Source organism: Eimeria necatrix, genomic scaffold (genome assembly GCF_000499385.1).
Source record: "Eimeria necatrix Houghton genomic scaffold, Enh_scaff277, whole genome shotgun sequence".
Lineage (NCBI taxonomy): Eukaryota > Apicomplexa > Conoidasida > Eucoccidiorida > Eimeriidae > Eimeria > Eimeria necatrix.
The window spans coordinates 23059-40372 of record NW_013655262.1 but is presented as its reverse complement, the minus strand read 5'-3'; the positions used below and the strand labels follow the sequence as shown (position 1 = coordinate 40372).

The 17314-nt window shown below is 52.9% G+C and overlaps 4 protein-coding genes across 4 annotated transcripts in view; 3 read left to right on the top strand and 1 right to left on the bottom strand.

Annotated features, from left to right (window-relative positions):
- The window catches only part of ENH_00037720 (kinesin motor domain containing protein, putative), a gene marked incomplete at both ends in the record, with an annotated part of 7625 nt that extends 680 nt beyond the window's left edge, over nt 1–6945 (bottom strand). The window contains 12 exons of the mRNA XM_013585162.1: nt 348–565; nt 663–938; nt 1262–1803; nt 1939–2026; nt 2203–2505; nt 2637–2834; nt 2999–3290; nt 3910–3997; nt 4404–4785; nt 4962–5195; nt 5366–6133; nt 6388–6945. Coding sequence (XP_013440616.1) covers nt 348–565; nt 663–938; nt 1262–1803; nt 1939–2026; nt 2203–2505; nt 2637–2834; nt 2999–3290; nt 3910–3997; nt 4404–4785; nt 4962–5195; nt 5366–6133; nt 6388–6945 — 3947 coding nt within the window. The remainder of the gene's footprint in view (nt 1–347; nt 566–662; nt 939–1261; nt 1804–1938; nt 2027–2202; nt 2506–2636; nt 2835–2998; nt 3291–3909; nt 3998–4403; nt 4786–4961; nt 5196–5365; nt 6134–6387) is intronic.
- Nucleotides 6946–7223: 278 nt separating this feature from the next.
- On the top strand, nt 7224–10505 carry ENH_00037710 (hypothetical protein, conserved; the record flags this gene model as incomplete). Its single annotated transcript, XM_013585161.1, has 10 exons — nt 7224–7253; nt 7679–8100; nt 8294–8381; nt 8591–8659; nt 8783–8931; nt 9096–9168; nt 9334–9372; nt 9585–9663; nt 10086–10148; nt 10387–10505. The coding sequence occupies 10 exons, from the start codon at nt 7224–7226 to the stop codon at nt 10503–10505; spliced, it is 1131 nt and encodes a 376-aa protein (XP_013440615.1).
- A 3878-nt stretch (nt 10506–14383) lies between these two features.
- On the top strand, nt 14384–14536 carry ENH_00037700 (hypothetical protein; the record flags this gene model as incomplete). Its single annotated transcript, XM_013585160.1, has 1 exon — nt 14384–14536. The coding sequence occupies one exon, from the start codon at nt 14384–14386 to the stop codon at nt 14534–14536; it is 153 nt and encodes a 50-aa protein (XP_013440614.1).
- Nucleotides 14537–15523: 987 nt separating this feature from the next.
- ENH_00037690 (hypothetical protein, conserved) overlaps nt 15524–17314 on the top strand; it is a gene marked incomplete at both ends in the record, with an annotated part of 2474 nt that continues 683 nt past the window's right edge. The window contains one exon of the mRNA XM_013585159.1: nt 15524–17071. Coding sequence (XP_013440613.1) covers nt 15524–17071 — 1548 coding nt within the window. The remainder of the gene's footprint in view (nt 17072–17314) is intronic.

The window sequence follows — 17314 nt, the reverse complement described above, 5'->3', positions numbered from 1 at the left end:
GGCTTCTTTGCGGGGTTTCAGGAGGATCATTTTCGCAGTTTGCTTCCTCAGTTGCATTTGCTTCTCTGCAGCAGCACGGCCGCCAGTTGCAGCAACAGCAGCAGCACAGCCACAAATTGCAGCAGCAGCAGCAGCAGCAGCACAGCAGCAGCAGCAGCAGCAGCATCCATATTAGCTCAGACACGAAAATGCCAGCAGGGCACCAGCAATCAGCTCCATACAGCAGCAATACGTCGAGAGCAGCAGCAGCAACAGCAAAAGCGGCAGCAGTAAGAGCAACAGCAGCAGCAGCAACAGCAGCAGCAGCAGCAGCAGCAGCAGCAAAAGCGACTGCAGTAGCAGCAAACCTCAGAGCAGAAGCAGATAGCAACGGGGGCAATGGGCTGGGCTTCCACGACTGCCAGCGTTCAGCTGCTGCTGCAGCAGCACAGGCGCTGCAGCAACAAGGGCTGCTGCTGCTGTTGCTGCTGCCGTTGCTGCTGCTGTTGCTGCTGCTGCTGCTGCCGCTGCTGCAGTCTGCTTCAGCGCCTGGGTCTCCACTGGGGGAACTCCTGCAAATGCGGAGCTGCAGCAAATATAACAAACAGCAGCAAGCTGGGGCACTTTTGTTGCTGCTGCTGCTGCTGCCTGCTGCTGCTGTTTCTGCTGCTGCCGCTGCTTACCTGCTGCTCCACATCTGAAGCAAACGCGGTAGCTCGTGCTGCTGCTTCTGTTGCTGCTTGGCTGCAGCATGTGCTGCTGCTGGCTGCTGCCGCTGCTGCTGCTTCGATGGCTGCTGCTGCAGTTGCTGCAAACTTCTGCTGCTGCTGCTGAGCACGCGTTGCTGCAGCATTCAGGTCTGCTGCTGCTGCCTGTGCAGCAGCTGCTGCCTTCTGCTGCTGCGTCTGCAGCGTGTCGAGGCACTGCAGCAAACCTTGCTGCCCCGCGTCTGCCTTTTGCTGCAGCAGCAAACAAGGCCCCACACTTCTATGGAGATGCAGCAGTGCAGCAGCTGGCACAGGCGGAGCAGCAGCAGCAGCGGGAGGCGCAGCAGCACTAGCAGCAGCAGCTGCGGCAAATGCAGCTGCCGTAGCAGCAGCAGCAGCAGCAGCGGCAGACGCAACAGCACTAGCCGCAGCAGCAGCTACTGCAGCACTAGCAGCAGCAGCAGCCGCACTAACAGCAGCAGCAGACGCTGCAGCGCTAGCAGGAGCAGCAACTGCAGCAGCAATAGCAGCAGCAGCAGCAGCAGCAGCAGCAGCAGCAGCAGCGAAGCACGGACTTTAGTGTCGGTGCAGCAGTCACTGGTGGCCTTGAGCTGCTGCAGCATTTCTTTTGTTTCTTCCTCTTTTGCTGCTGCTAAAGAGTTGTGCTGCTCTTCTCTTGCTGCAGCAGCAGCAGCAAGCATCTGATGCAGCAAGTTAGTGGCGTTCAGGGACACGTCGTCTGCTGCAGCAGCAGCAGCAGCAGCAGCAGAGCTTGCCTTGTCTGCTGCTGCATTCTGTGCTGCTTGCTGCTGTTGCTGCTGCTGCTGAGCCGCAGCCAGCTCCTGCACTAGCTGCTGGCGCTGCTGCTCTGCTGCAGCCTGCTGCGCTTTCACAAATGCTGCGAGTTGCTGCTGCACTGCAGCAGCAAGTGCTGCTGCTGCTGCCTCTGTCTGCTGCTGCGTTGCTGCCGCTTCTTCCTCAAACCGCTGCTGCAGCTGCTGCAGCTGCTGCCCAGCTGCTGCACCCCCAGCAGCAACAGTAGACACCAAACCCTGCAGCGTTTGCTGCAGCTGCTGCTGCTTCGCGCTGCACTCCTTGCGGGTTGAAGTGATGTTCTCTGCAGCAGCAGCAGCAGCAGACACGGCAGCAGCAGCAGACACAGCAGCAGCAGCAGCACAGCTGTAGAGCAGCAGCAACAGCAGCACGTGAGACGAAGAACCGCAGCAGCAGCAGCAGCAGCAGAAAAGCTCACGCTCTGCAGCTCTAAGGCAGTCTTCTTGCTGCTGCTTTGCAGTGTCCAGCAGCTGCTGCAGCAGCAATGTGTGCTTCTGCTGCTGCTCCTGCAGCAGCAAACACCCCACAGAGGCGCCTAAGCACTGTTGCTGTTTCTTAGCAGCAAATCTTTTGCTGCAGCAGCAGGGTTTGCATTGTCTGCTGCTGCAGCCTGTGATGCAGCGCAGCAGCAGCAGCAGCAGCAGCTGCAGCACCAGGTGCTGCAGCAGCAAATTCAGCAAACCGCGGCACGGCTTGCCTTTGTTGCTGCGTCCAAAGCCTCTGTATTTCGCTGCAGCAGCAGCAGCTGCTGCTGCAGCAGCTGCTGCTGCTCCTTTTGCTTCTCTCGCAGCCGCTGCATCAAGACACCGTGTTCTTGCAGCTGCTGCAGCAGCAGTGCCTGCTGCTGCTGCTGCTCTGCTGCTGCTGCTGCGTCCGCTTCTGCAGAGCCTTGGCGCTGCTGTTCAGTCTCCTGTAGCTGCTGCAGAAACTGCTGCACTTGCTGCAGCAGCAGCTGCTGCTGCGCTGCAGCAGCAGCTGCATCAGCCTGAATTTCGAAAGGCAGTCACACACGAAGTGGCGTTGCTACACTTGCTGCAGCAGCAGCAACAGCAGCAGCAGCAGCAGGTGGTGCAGCAGCATTTGCTGCTGCTGCAGCGCAACTCTGCTGCTGCTGACCTCTAGAGAAGAAGAAAATTGAGTGCATGCTGCTACTGCAGCTTGCTGCTGCTGCTGTTGCTGCTGCTGCTGCTGTTGGAGCACCGTGATGTCCTCAACTGCCCGTCGTAGAGAGTCTGCAGCAGCAGCAGATGCTGCAGAGTGCTGCTGCTGCTGCTGCTGCAGAGCTTCGGTTATCCGCTGCTCTTCTTTTAGGCTCTGCAGCAGCAGCAGCAGCACAAAAGCAGCAGCATCACCCGCATGCGCTGCAGCGCAGCAGCAGCAGCTGCTGCTGCGAAGCCAACGAACCAGCGAAAGCAACTACAGGCACATCAGCAGCAGCAGCAGCAGCAGCAACAGCAGCAGCAGCAGCTGCTGCTGACGTTCTGGCTGAGCTGTAAAGACAGCCGAAGCGCGTCCATTTGCTGCAGCTGCTGCTGATGAGTTTCGTTTTGCTGCTGGATTTGCTGCTGCTGAGCCTTGACTTGCTGCTGGAGCTGCTGGAGGAGCGCGGCGTGGTGCTGCAGCGCGTGCTGCTGCTGCTGCTGCTGCTGCTGCTGCTGCTTGTACAACTCCACTGGCAAAAACACCCCCTCCCGCTCCCGCTGCTGCTGCAGCAGCAGCCGCAGCTGCCCATTCTCCGACAGCAGCTGCGACAGCAGCGCATCTCGAGATCTGCGCAAAGTCGCAACTGGCCGCGTAGTCACGCTCTTCGCCCGAAACGCGTAGTCTGCAGCAGCAGCAGCAGCAGCAGCAGCAGCAGAGGCAGCAGAGCAGCAGCGGCAGCAGAGGCAACGACAGCAGAGGAGCAGCAGCAGCGGCAGCAGACGAGCAGCAGCGACAGCGGCAGCAGAGGAGCAGCGGCAGCAGAGGAGCAGCAGCAGCAGCAGCAGCAGCAGCAGCAGCAGAGGCAGCGGCAGCAGAGGCAGCAGCAGATGCGGCAGCAGCAGCGGAGAAGCAGCAGCAGCAGCAGCACATGGAAACAAAAGGATTAAGACCTTAACTCGCAGGCTATTCAGTATTAACTGCAGCGGCAAAAACAGACGCTGCACTGACACGTGCAGCAACAGCAGCAGCAGCAGCAGCAGCAGCAGCAGCAGCAGCAGCAGCAGCAGCAAGACCAGCCGCTGCAGCAGCCCGGCTTTGGGCCGCAGCAACTGCAGCAACCGCTCCAGCAGCCGCAGCATGAACGGCAGCGACGCGCAGCATCGCAGCAGCAACAGCAGCAGCAACAGCAGCAGCAGCAACAGCAGCAGCAGCAGCAGCAGCAGCAGCAGCAGCAGCAGCAAGTTACCTAATGTGCACAAAGTCTCTTCCAAAGTGTCTCCTGTGGGGCCGATGGTGGCAATGAGGCAGGTCTTCGTGCTGCCCCCCAAACTGTCCTGAACAAAACCCCAAACCCTAAACCCTAAACCCTAAACCCTAAACCCTAAACCCTAAACCCTAAACCCTAACCCCCAAACCCCAACCCCAAACCCGAACCCGAAAACCCTCCAACCCCAAACCCGAACCCGAAAACCCTCCAAACCCCAAACCCCAAGCCCCAAACCCCAAACCCCAAACCCCAAACCCTAAACCCTAAACCCTAAACCCTAAACCCTAAACCCTCGCCTGGAGAAGCCGCGTGAGTTTGGAGTCTCTGAAAGGCACATAAGTTTGCTTCTCCACAAGGGCATTAATGCAGCGGCCCAAAGTCAGCAAAGATTGATTTATTGCTGAAGCTTCTTTGCGGCGGTTTGCTGCTGCTGCTGCTGCTCCCCAGCTGCGCTCCAGGTTCTCGCTCCCTGCCCGCACACGCTGCTGCTGCTGCTGCTGCTGCTGCTGCTGCTGCTGCTGCTGCTGCTGCTGCTAGTGCGGCTGCTTTGCTGCTGCTGCTGCTGCTGCTGCTAGTGCTGCTGCTAGTGGCTGCTTTGCTGCTGCTGCTGCTGCTAGTGCTGCTGCTAGTGCGGCTGTTTTGCTGCTGCTGCTGCTGCTGCTGCGGTTTTGCTGCTGCTGCTACTGCTGCGGCTGCTGCTGCTACTGCGGCTGCTGCTGCTACTGCTGCTGTTTTTGCTGCTGCTGCTGCTGCTGCTACTGCTTCTGTTTTTGCTGCTGCTGCTACTGCTGCTGCTGCTACTGCTGCTGCTGCTGCTGTTTTGGTGCGGCTGCTACTGCTGCTGCTTTTCCGGTGCTAAGCCTCAAACCCTAAATCCTGAATGCTCTACTCTTAGCCCTGCGGCATAGCTGCAGCAGCAGCTGCTGCTCGTGCTGCTGCTGCTGCTTCTGCTGCTGCTGCTGCTGCTGCTGCTGCTGCTGCTGCTGCTGCGTACCTGCAAGATCCACGAGGCTCAGCTTGCCGATTCTGACGACCTCCTCTACTGCGACCACTCCTTGCTGCTGCTGCTGCCGCGTGCTGCTGCTGTCTTCCTCAGCAGCAGCAGCAGCAGCAGCAGCAGCAGCAGCAGCAGAAGACACACTTGGAGACTCCGAAATGCAAACAGAAAGAGAAAAGATTGTGTGGCTTCTGCTGCTTCTCGAGTTGCTGCCGCTGCAGGCGAAGCTGCGGCGAGGCGCTGCCCCCAGCAGCAGCGCGAACACCTCCTGCAGCAGCAGCAGCAGCAGCAGCAGCAGCAGCAGCAGCAGCAGCAGCAGGGGGGAAGGCGGCGTGAAGAAAGCTCATTCTGGGGAGCAGCACTCTCAGCAGCAAACCCTCGCCTCCAAACCCTAAACCCTAAACCCTAAACCCTAAACCCTAAACCCTAAACCCTCACCTGGGGGCTGTTGACTCTCTTCTCTGTAAGGCCATCTACTCGAACAGCTCCTGGGCCTCTTGTTGCACCCCAGCTGCTGCTGCTGCTGCTGCTGCTGCTGCTGCTGTAGTTGTCTCCCTGCTGCTCTTCGTAGATCCTCAACTTGGGCTGCTGCTGCTGCTGGCCTGCTGCTGCTGACGACCCTGCTGCTGCTGCTGCTGCTGCAGGCGGGGCCAGCAAATCCACCAACTCCTCATTATATATTTCTAAGAAGCTGCAGCGCAGCATGTAGTTGCTGCTGCTGCTGCTGCTGCTGCTGCTGGCTTGCTGCAGCTGCTCGAAGATATAACAAACGGCGCGGGGCAAAATGCCTGCATCTGGGTTAAGCTCAATGCTGCTGCTGCTGCTGCTGCTGCTGCTGCTGCTGCAGCTTTTGCTGCTGCAGCCGTTGCAGCTGAGGATGCTCTCCGTGTCAGCTGCGGCGTTGCTGCTGCTGCTGCTGCTGCTGCTAGCTGCAGCAGCAGCAGCAGCAGCTGCTGCTGCTGCTGCTGCAGCAGGCACTTTGGCCAGGCCGGCGCTGCTGTTGCTCCTGCTGCTCGACGTGCTGCCGCCACCTCCCCTGCTGCTGCCGCCGCCGCCGCTGCTGCTGCTGCTGCTGCTGCTGCTGCTGCTGCTGCTGCTGCTGCGCAAGTACTGCGCGTACTGGTCGTGGGGCCCTTCTATAGTGTAGGTCTTTCCTGTCCCCGTTTGCCCGTAGGCAAACAAAGTGCAGTTGTAGCCCTCCAGCACCTGCCCCAAACCCTAAACCCTAAACCCTAAACCCTAAACCCTAAACCCTAAACCCTAAACCCTAAACCCTGAAGCCTGAGTTACAGTGCTGAGTTCTGGAGCCTGAGCCTCGTGGGGGCAAACCCCAAATCCTGGGCCTCAGCGCTAAACGGCGCAGCTCAATTTCCAAACCCTAAACCCTAAACCCTAAACCCTAAACCCTAAACCCTAAACCCTAAACCCTAGAGGCTCGCCTGGTCAACGAGAGGCTTGACGTGGGCGTTGAAGAGCTCCTCCTGCTGCACACTGACGGGGCAGACGCCGTCGAACCTGAAGACTCTGCTGCTGCGCTGCTGCTGCTGCTGCTGCTGCTGCTGCTGCCGGTAGCTGCTTGCTGCTGGCAGCAAAACTGACACTTGCTGCGTCTCCGCACATATGTGCACTGCTGTGCTGCTGCTGCTGCGCTGCTCTGCTGCGCTGATGGGGCGGCAGCGCACCACCACCTTGATGTTCTCCGTGCTGCTGCTGCTGCTGCTGCTGCTGCTGCTGCTGCTGCTGCTGCTGGTTCTGCTGCCCTGGCTGCTGCAGGCCGGGCGGCTGTGCTGCACGCTGCTGCTCGCGCTGCGCTGCAGCAGATTCTGCTGCGCGCTGCTCGGTTTGGGCCGGCGAGACGTGCTGCTGCTGCTGCTGCTGCTGCTGCTGCTGCTGCTTCCAGGCTTGCTGCTGCTGCTGCTGCTGTTGCTGCTGAGGTCCCTATACACCCCAGTGCTGCGCTTCGTGCTGCCCTCCCCCTCAGGGCTCCCATCAGCCCCACGCAGGGGAGTAGACGCCATGCTGCTGCTGCTGCTGCTGTTGCTGCTGCTGCTGCTGCTGTTGCTGCTGCTGCTGCTGTTGCTGCTGCTGCTGCTGCTGGCGTTGCTGCTGCTGCTGGAGTGAAGGGGACGGCCGCAGCAGCAGCGGCACCAGCGCAGCTCACACGACCAGCCTGCGGGCCCTGCTGCTGCAGAATGCTGCTGCTGCTGCTGCTGCTGCTGCTGCTGCTACTGCTGCTGCTGATGCTGCTGCGCCTCAGCAGAAGGCGCGAGGCCAAGGGGAAAAACCCTCGTCGCCGATGGCGACATTCCTAGCCGAAGTTAAACTTGTAAACACTTAACTCAAACCCTAAACCCTAAACCCTAAACCCTAAACCCTAAACCCGAACTATAAACCCTGTCGGATAAGAAACAAATACTGAAACATATAAAAAAGCAAAAATTTCAAGAAAAAGATGCAAGACAAACCCTAAACCCTAAACCCTAAACCCTAAACCTTTGGAGGGCTGCTGTGTGTTAGTAGCTTGGGGCTGCGGTCGGGTCGTGGGGTTGTAAGCCCTAAACCCTAAACCCTAAACCCTAAACCCTAAACCCTAAACCCTAAACCCTAAATAATTGAGTTAAATTCGAATTTATAAACCCTCGGCAATTCAGTGTAATTCTTGTAAACCCTAGTTATCAGTCAACTGCCCATTGGGAACTTGGCCTGACCTTCTGTAGGGGGGCGGTTTAGGGTTTAGGGTTTAGGGTTTAGGGTTTAGGGTTAGACTTCTTGAAGGAATTAGCTGTCACAGGAGGCAATTTTTCTAGCAGCAGCAGCCGCAACAGCAGCAGCAGCAGCAGCAGCAGCAGCGGCAGCAGCAGAGGCAACCGCAGCAGCGACAACCGCACCAGCAGCAGCCGCAATTGCAGCAGCAACGGCTGCAGCAGCAACGGCAGCAGCAGCAACAGCAGCAGCAGCAACAGCAGCAGCAGCAACAGCAGCAGCAGCAACAGCAGCAGCAGCAATGAAAATAAAGCAAAGGTAGTGGGAACGGCAACACCAGCAGCACCGCTAGCAGCTGCGACAAACCCCGAAGCGGCAGCAGCAGCAGCAGCAGCAGCAGCAGCAGCAGCAGCAGCAGCAGCAGTCCTTGTTGGCCGAAGAAACTCCGCAACTACAATGGAGCCTCCCAAGTCAGCCCTTACCTCTAAACCCTAAACCCTAAACCCTAAACCCTAAACCCTAAACCCTAAACCCTAAGCCACAATTCGACTGTAGCTGCCACTCTTTTGCCCGCTGCCCCCCTAAGCCTTCGGGAGAACCTTAGGGTTTAGGGTTTAGGGTTTAGGGTTTAGGGTTTAGGGTTTAGGGTTTGCGAGGGTTTAGGGTTCCTGCAAGTGCATTTGCCCTCTTTTGCTCTCGGCGGCGTTTAGAGGTGAAAGCATCTCTTGAGCAAAGAAACCCTAACTGCCAGGTAAACCCTAAACCCTAAACCCTAAACCCTAAACCCTAAACCCTCAGCTCTAAACCCTAAACCTTAAACCACCAAGTTGCTTGCTCTTGTCCGTACAACACCAGGCCCTCTTTTCTCGTTGAACCAGCATAGGCTCAAGGCCTCGGGCTAGGGTTTAGGGTTTAGGGTTTAGGGTTTAGGGTTTAGGGTTTAGGGTTTGGGCCCCGCAGCCGCAACTGGGAGACGTGCAGCGAGAGCTGGCGGCTTTGTGGAAGCAGCTAAACCCTGACGAGAAGGAAGTAAGTGCAGCATTTACGCAAACCCTAAACCCTAAACCCTAAACCCTAAACCCTAAACCCTAAGCTTCAAACCCTAAACCCTAAACCCTCGGCCTCAGGCAGCTGTGGCCCGGCGGTTTGCAGCGGTGGACTGCAGAACTCGAAACCCTCAAGGAGGAAAAGCGCCAGTGGCAGCAGCAGCAGCAGCAGCAGCAGCAGCAGCAGCAGCAGCAGCAACAGCAGCAGCAGCAGCAGCAGCAGCAGCACGACGATCATGACTCGGAAACGCTGCGGTGCGTCGGGAAGCTGCTGCTCATGAGCTCCAAACCCTAAACCCTAAACCCTAAACCCTACAAACCCTAAACCCTAAACCCTACAAACCCTAAACCCTAAACCCTAAACCCTACAAACCCTAAACCCTAAACCCTAAACCCTAGACTTTGCTTTCTTGCTGCAGCTCTGCGGCGCCAGTGGAATTCCCTCAGGCGCGGATAACGCGGATAGCGAGACTAACCCCAGCAGTCAAGAAAGTAAACCCTAAACCCTAAACCCTAAACCCTAGACCCTGAAAGAGGGGCAGCAACGAGCTTTAGGTGACTGCTGAGTTGCGGCTTTTGTCTTGCTGCTTATGGATCCGCTAGGGTTTAGGGTTTAGGGTTTAGGGTTTAGGGTTTTGCGTCGCAATTTTGCTGCAGCTTTCGGCAGAAGGCGCCCGCTGCCTGAACTATGCAACGGTAAGGGTTTAGGGTTTAGGGTTTAGGGTTTAGGGTTTAGAGTTAGATATAACGGGCGTAGAATACTTCCTGTGTTCAGACCAGTGCAGCCAGCAGTTCCGTGGCAAAGAACTTTGGGTTTTGTGGTTAGGGTTTAGGGTTTGGGGTTTAGGGTTTAGGGTTTTAGGGTTTAGGGTTTAGGGTTTAGGGTTTAGGGTTTGTGGTGAACTCAGGCTGCTGCCCTCAGGCAGTTTACTGCTCAGAGTCTCTGGGGGCGAGAAAATGAAAAGTGCCTAACTGTAGAGGATGTTTGTGAGTCTTAAGGGTTTAGGGTTTAGGGTTTAGGGTTTAGGGTTTAGGGCTTAGGGTTTAGGGTTTAGGGTTTAGGGTTTGAGGTGTTGGGGCTGAAAAGACTTTTGGTGTGTTCGCGCAGTGTCAATGATAAGCAGGGGAGGAATTACAATGAAGTTTCTTCAAGGTGATTTCAACTAGGGTTTAGGGTTTAGGGTTTAGGGTTTAGGGTTTAGGGTTTAGGGTTTAGGGTTTAGGGTTTAGGAGTGGGGAATTCGTTTTAGGGCCCTTTCTACACTGCCGTTTTTGAAGTGCATTCTGTACAAATCAGGACTTGAGGCACTGCATACAGTGCTTAGGGTTTAGGGTTTAGGGTTTAGGGTTTAGGGTTTAGGGTTTAGGGTTTAGGGTTTGCGTTTCAGAGTGCAAGTACGCAATATCAGATGAGTGCAGCGACGCAGATGAAGAAACTGTAGAGTCCCTTTCGGCGGAGGTGGAGCCAATAGGTCAGCTAAACCCTAAACCCTAAACCCTAAACCCTAAACCCTAAACCCTAAACCCTAAACCCTCATCTCTAAGCCCTTAACCCCGCACTCAAAACCCTACACCCCTGTTTATTAAAGACACCACAGCAGCAGGCTGTCTGCTCGCCTTCCCTAAACCCTTAGGGTTTAGGGTTTAGGGTTTAGGGTTTAGGGTTTGGGGTTTAGGGTTTAGGGTTTAGGGTTTCGTTTGCGTTTGCAGAAGTTGACAAACCCTCGAGGGTTTCTTCTTTTGCCCCCGCAGCTGTCAAAACAAACAAAAGAGGAAAAGGAAAGCCAATGAGGACTGCAGACATTGCCTCCTTCTTCAAAAGAGACTAACTAGGGTTTAGGGTTTAGGGTTTAGGGTTTAGGGTTTGGGGTTTAGGGTTTGGGGTTTAGGGTTTGCAGCAGCCAGGAATTGCTGTCTGCATTGATTGTGGTCTTTTTAGTTGCGCATGGACAGATATAATTAGATGCTTGCGGGCTTAGGGTTTAGGGTTTAGGGTTTAGGGTTTAGGGTTTAGGGTTTAGGGTTTAGTCGCAGCGAAGCCTGTGCTGGCGGTGTTGCAGCAGCTGCTGCAGCACTTCGCGTGGCGCTTCAGCTGCAGCCAAACCCTAAACCCTAAACCCTAAACCCTAAACCCTAGAGCGTGGACTTGCGTACATCTAAATGTGCAGATGAGTTATTTCTTTTTATTTCTAAAAGTATTTATTTTAAAATACATTTATGTTTAATTATAAATGGAAGCAAATCGAAAAGTTCGGAAGCAAAACTTGTTTTGAACTGCTGCAAACTCTTGGCGGTTTGCAGATCTGTTTTTTCATCTGGCGAATTATTCTTTTTTCTTTTCAGTTTTCTTCATTTTGCATTTCCAAAATGCAAAATTAATAAATTAAAAACTCCAGAGTTCATTTTGCTTCTCAAAAGAAACAAGAAAGAAGCAGAATCCGAAAAAAGCGGAAAACGGGAGCTTGCAAGCTGCGATCTGCTGCTGCAGCAGCAGATCCCAGCTTGCTGCTGCAGCAGCAGCAGCAGCAGCAGCAGCAGCAAAAGGTAGAAAATGCAAAAGGCAAACACGAAAGCAGTCGGGAAGAACAAAAGAAAAAGAAATGAATTTTCGTTTTGAAGATAATTCGGGCGCAGCCTGGGGAGGTGCGCATACACCTGAGAAGTTGAACACTGCGGAGTTGCAAAGGCGAAATGGAATTTTAAAATTTTTTTTGCAGAAAAGAATTTGGAAATAAAAAAGAAAGAAAAAAAGAAAAAGAAAGTCGAAAGAAAATGCGGAAAATGTGGAGAAGTCCTTCAGTAATTCTTTTTTCCTTTTTTTCGAATTCAACTTCCCTGCGGCGGACTTCGCGGGTGGGAACCTGAATCTGGCTGGAATTCGAATCTGAATTGGAATTTCGAATTCAATTTGAACTTAAATTGAACTTAAATTCAATTTTAATTCAATTTTAATTCAATTTCAGCTTTTATTTCCGTTTTAATTCCAAGTTTCCGCAGCTTTCCCAAAGATTCATGAGCCCGCAGCGGCAAGGCAACGAGAACTTCCCCGCGGGGGCTGTGGCGCCGCCGCCGGCCCAAAACTTGGGGCTGGCTTATCCGCCTTGGTGAGAAAAGTGGAAAAAAAGAAATAAAAAGAAATAAAAAGAAATAAAAAGAAATAAAACCCTAAACCCTAAACCCTAAACCCTAAACCCTAAACAAAATAAAAGAAAAAAGGGTTTTATTTTGCCTTTATTTCGCTCTCGGGACCCCTTTTGGACCCCCAGGCAAGGAAGTGACCCCGACGATCTCGCCTTCAACGTACAGTCAAACCCTAAACCCTAAACCCTAAACCCTAAACCCTAAACCCTAAACCCTAAACCCTAAAAAGAATTTCAAAACTTCGCCTGCAGATTCACTTCGACTTCGAGCCGAAGGACTGGCTGGGGAAAACAAAAGAAGTTGAATGTGAGTTTAATTAATTAATTAATTAATTAATTATTTATTTATTTATTTATTTATTTATTTATTTATTTATTTGTGTATATTATTTAATTACTTATATTCATCTAATTGATTTGAATTTATTTATTTGAATTAATTTGAATTAATTTGAACTAATTTGAATTGATTGATTTGGATTAATTCGAACTAATTTATTTGAATCAATTTGAATTAATTTAAATTAATTAATTTGAATTAATTAATTTGAATTAATTAATTTGAATTAATTTAAATTAATTAATTTGAATTAATTAATTTGAATTAATTAATTTGAATTAATTAATTCAAATTAATTAATTCAAATTAATTAATTTGAAATAATTAATTTGAATTCCTTTTTTGAACTTGTGTGCACTGCAGCAGCAGCAGCAGCGCGGAGAGAAGCAGCAAAGACTGCAGTGAACCTGGTAAGGCCGCATGCAGCAGCAGCAGCAGCAGCAGCAGCAGCAGCAGCAGCAGCAGCAGCAGCAGCAGCAGCAAATGTGAATGGCCGCAGAAACAAAACAGGGTAATTGAAGAAATAAAAAAATAAAAAACTTTCCGACATTTTCCAAAAGCTGCGAGTCCGCAACGCCCTCATTCAACAAGACTCCGATCTTGAAGGTAATTAAATAAATAAATAAATTAATTAATTAATTAATTAATTAATTAATTAATTAATTAATTAGTTAATTAATTATTTATTTATTTATTTATTTATTTAATTTAATTTAATTTAATTTAATTTAATTCATTTATTTATTTATTTATTTTTTTGAATTTCAAAATTCGGAAATACAGATATGAAGGAAGTGCTCTACCGCCAGCTCATGCAGGCGCGTCATTCTGGAGTTATTTATTTATTTATTTATTTATTTATTTATTATTAATTAATTAATTATTTATTTATTTATTTATTTATTTGTTTATTTATTTATTTATTTATTTATATCTTTATTATTTATTTATTTATTTATTTATTTATTTATTTTTGTTTTATTTTGTTTTGTTTTGTTTCCCCGGAAAACTGCCAAAATCTGCCGACGCCCCGTACAGGCCAGAGGAAGAGCCACTGGTACCAAACCCTAAACCCTAAACCCTAAACCCTAAACCCTAGACCCTAAACCCTAAACCCTAAACCCTAAACGCTGGACCCTAAACCCTAATTTGTGGTTTTTCAGGGCAGCGCAGTCTTTCGGCGAGCATTCCCGAGGCGCTGAAGACGGGCTCGGGCGAGTTAGCGAATTTTGAGATTTTTGAAAGATTTGAAGAGTTTAAAAAGAATTTATTTCATTAAATTTGAAATTAATTTAATTTATTTCTTTTATTTCTTCTTTTAGCCCTCGAAAGTCCCAAATTCGGAGAAATTCGGAAAAGTCTGCAAAGCGCGGAAAGCGACTGTACATACACCGGAGCTGTCTGCACTCTCTGCCCCCCCGGCCAGAATTTGAATTTGTGAGAAATTAATTCCTTTTTCGTTTATTTATCATTTATTTATCATTTATTTATCATTTATTTGTTATTTATTTGTTATTTATTCGTTTTTTGTTTTAATTTGCGTCTTTTCGATTTCAAACTCCGCGAAATTCCACCTGCGCAGACACCTGGCGGACGAACACGTGCGTGCTAGTCGCGGAGCAGAAAGTTGAAATTAATTAAATTAAATTAAATATTTAAATTAAATAATTAAATTAAATAATTGAATTAAATTAAATTAATTAAATTAATTCAATTTAATTCAATTTAATTCTTTTATTTCTTTTAATTCGATGGGCTTGGCTCCAAATTCGAGAAATTCATTTTTGCTGCTTTGCTGCTGCTGCAGGCGGAGTTGGGAGCAAATCCAGCAGCAGCAGAAGAGAAATAAATAAATAAATAAATAAATAAATAAATAAATAAATAAATAAATAAATAAATAAATAAATAATTGTTTTTAATTCAACTCAAATGTTCTTTCCAGCTGCGGCTTTTGACTTCAATTTGAATTTCAAACGAACTGCAACTGCGGCCCAATATGGTTTGCTCTTTTCCACTTGAGCTAGGGTTTAGGGTTTAGGGTTTAGGGTTTAGGGTTTAGGGTTTAGGGTTTGGGGTGTTGAGTGATCGAAGCAGCCACGGCGCAGTGCAGCAAAGAGTAGATCCAGGAGAGACAGCAGCAGCAGCTGCTGCAGCTGCAGCAGCAGCTGCAGCAGCTGCAGCAACAAGAGAGACAGAAACTGAAGCTGCAGCAGCAGCAGCAGCGGTCATGGAGACCGCAGCAGCAGCAGCAGCAGTAGCCAGCGTGTGCAGCAGCAGCAGCAGCAGCAGCAGCAGCAGCAGCAGCAGCAACAGCCACCAGCGTGTGCAGCAGCAGCAAGAGCACGGGAGACAGCAGCCCCGTCAGCTTGAGCAAACGTAGAGGCCGAAACTACAGCAGCAGCAGCAGCAGCAGCAGCTCTAGAAAGAGCAGCAGCAGCAGCAGCAGCAGCAGCAGCAGCAGCAGCAGCATCGATGATGGACCGGTGGTTCTGGCCGCGCGGCGCGGGCGGCGTTTGGAGGCGAAGTCGGAGAAAGCGGAGGAAAGATTTAAATAAATAAAATAAATAAAATAAAATGAAATAAATAAATAAATAAAATAAATAAAAGAATTCAAACAAAACTTCACTTCTTTGCTGCTGCAGCAGTCGGCGGCGCCGCGGCGTCGGCAGCAGCAGCAGCAGCAGCAGCAGCAGCAGCAGCAGCAGCAGCAGCAGCAGCGGCGCGGGGTGTCTGCGCAGCTCCGCGGGAAGTTGCAAAAAAGGAAAAAAGTTTTCAAAAGAAAACAAAAGGAGATTTAAAAAGCATTTAAAAGCGGCATTTTGCTGCAGCAGCAAGTTTGCAGCAGCAGCAGCAGCAGCAGCAGCAGCTGCTGCTGCTGCTAGCCAGCTGCGGCGCCCAGTGGGGGCGGCTGCTGCCAGCAGCCCGCGGCGGCCTTTTTCCTTTCTTTTTCTTTTCCGAGAAGAATAAAAGAAGTGGCAGTCGAAGAAGTTTTAAAAATGCGAAAAGGTGGTGGGCGAGCTGTCTGTACACCCCAGTTTCCCGCTGCACAGCAGCAGCAGCAGCAGCAGCTCGCCTTACGGACGCACGCAGCAGCAGCAGCCCGCCTGCTGCTGCGCCCTGCTGAAACCTGTCTTTGTGCTTTTCTCCTTTTCTCTTTTTTAATTTTATTTGTCTTTGTTTTTATTTAAAGTTCCATTTCCGCGCGCTGGCCTCTCCAGCAGTTCGTGTCGGCCGTGCTGCTGCTGCTGCTGCTGCTGCTGCTGCTGCGCTGCTGCTGCTGCTGCTGCTGCGCTTTCGCGCGGCCTCCCGCTGTCTTTCTCTGGAGTTTTGTCTTCTTTTTGGTTTTCTTTTCAACAGGTTGGAGGCAATGAACCTAACCAGCTCGCTTCACCCTGCTGCAGCAGCAGCAGCAGCAGCAGCAGCAGCAGCTGTGGGAGTGCTGCCCGGCGGCCCCGGCTCGCCCCCGCCCTACTTCCTGCGCAGCAGCAGCAGCCCCGAGCCCTACGCGCGGGGCGCGAGCAGCAGCAGCGCGGCCCCCAGCAGCAGCAGCAGCAGCAGCAGCAGCAGCAGCAGCAGCAGCAGCAGCAGCAGGCGCTGGGCCCGGGAGGCCCCGCAGCTGGGCGAAGGCGGCAACTGGCAGTGCCACATTTGCTTCAATGTTAACTACCCCCGGCGAGTTTGCTGCAACAGATGTGCAGCAGCAAGAAGTGAAGAAAACTCTGCTGCTGTTCGGGAGTTTTTGCTGCTGAAGGATGGCTTCCTCAAGATGGGCCTTGACCAGCAAACAGCAGCAGCAGCAGCAGCAGCGCAGCAGGCCGCCAACGCCTGCAGCAGCGCCGCGCAGCTCCCCGCCCCCGCGCCCAGCTGCAGCAGCAGCAGCTGCAGCAGCAGCAGCAGCAGCAGCAGCAGCAGTGGCGGCAGCAGCAGCAACGCTGCCTCTGCTGCGCTTGCGAGCGAGACAGACGCCACGCTCCGCCTTTTGTCTTACCCGCTCGAGCAGCAGCAGCAGCAGCAGCAGCAGCAGCAGCAGCAGCAGCAGCAGCAGCAGGCGCTGCTGCGGCGGCCCGCCTCCTTCGAGCAGCAAGACCTGAAGCAGCTGCTGCGGCAGCGGCCCCCGCGCGTCCACTGCAGCCAAGTGCTGCAGCAGCTGCAGTGCGACCGCCCGCAGCAGCAGCAGCAGCAGCAGCAGCAGCAGCAGCAGCAGCAGCAAGAGCAGCTGAAAGTGGTGAGGGAGGAGGAGCTGAAGATGAGCGGCATCAGCAGCAGAGAAACTTCAGGGGGTTTGCTGCGCTCGAGCAGCAGCAGCAGCATGGAGTGCTGCCCAGGCGAAGACGCGGGCCCGTACCTCAGCAGCAGCAGCAGCAGCAGCAGCAGCAGCAGCAGCAGCGAGGAGCTGCAGGACATCCAGCTGAAGGCTGGGGAGCTGGTGGACATTTTGCTGCAGGAGTTTGCGATTTCGGAGCAGCAGGAGCAGCAGCAGCTGGCGCTGCAGCCGCAAGGAGGCGCAGCAGCAGCAGCAGCAGCAGCAGCAGCAGCAGCAGCGAGCGCAGCAGCAGCAGCAAAGGCGGAGGCGGTGCTGCGGGCGGCGCTGGGTGCGCTGTCGCAGCGGTGGGGCGGCGGGCTGCCTGCAGCATTTGCGCAGCAGCAGCGGCAGCTGCAGCAGCAGGAGGAGGAGGAGCAGCAGCAGCAGCAGCAGCAGCAGCGGCAGCAGCAGAAGCAGCAGCAGCTGCTGCAGCAGCTGTGCTGCCCGCAAATGCTGGCGCACCCCGACGAGTTCAAAAACCCGTCTTCGTTCCTGAAGATCTACGGCGACCCGCTGTGCGCGCTGTCCACCAGCAGCAGCAGCAGCAGCAGCAGCAGCAGCAGCAGCAGCAGCAGCAGCAGCTCGCCGCTGCCCAACCGCGCAGGCAACTGGGTCTGCTGCTGCTGCAGCAACGTGAACTTCCCCCGCAGGTTTCGCTGCAACAAATGTAATGAGCAAAGAGGCGAAGAAGGCGACAGAGTGGTGGCGGACTACGCGCGGGCAGTGCACGGCCACTTGCTGGAGCGCCTGCGGCTGCAGCAGCTGCTGCAGCAGCAGCAGCAGCAGCAGCAGCAGCAGGGGCTGCAGCAGGGGCTGCAGCAGGGGCGGGGGGCGGGCGGGGAGGCGGGGGCTGCT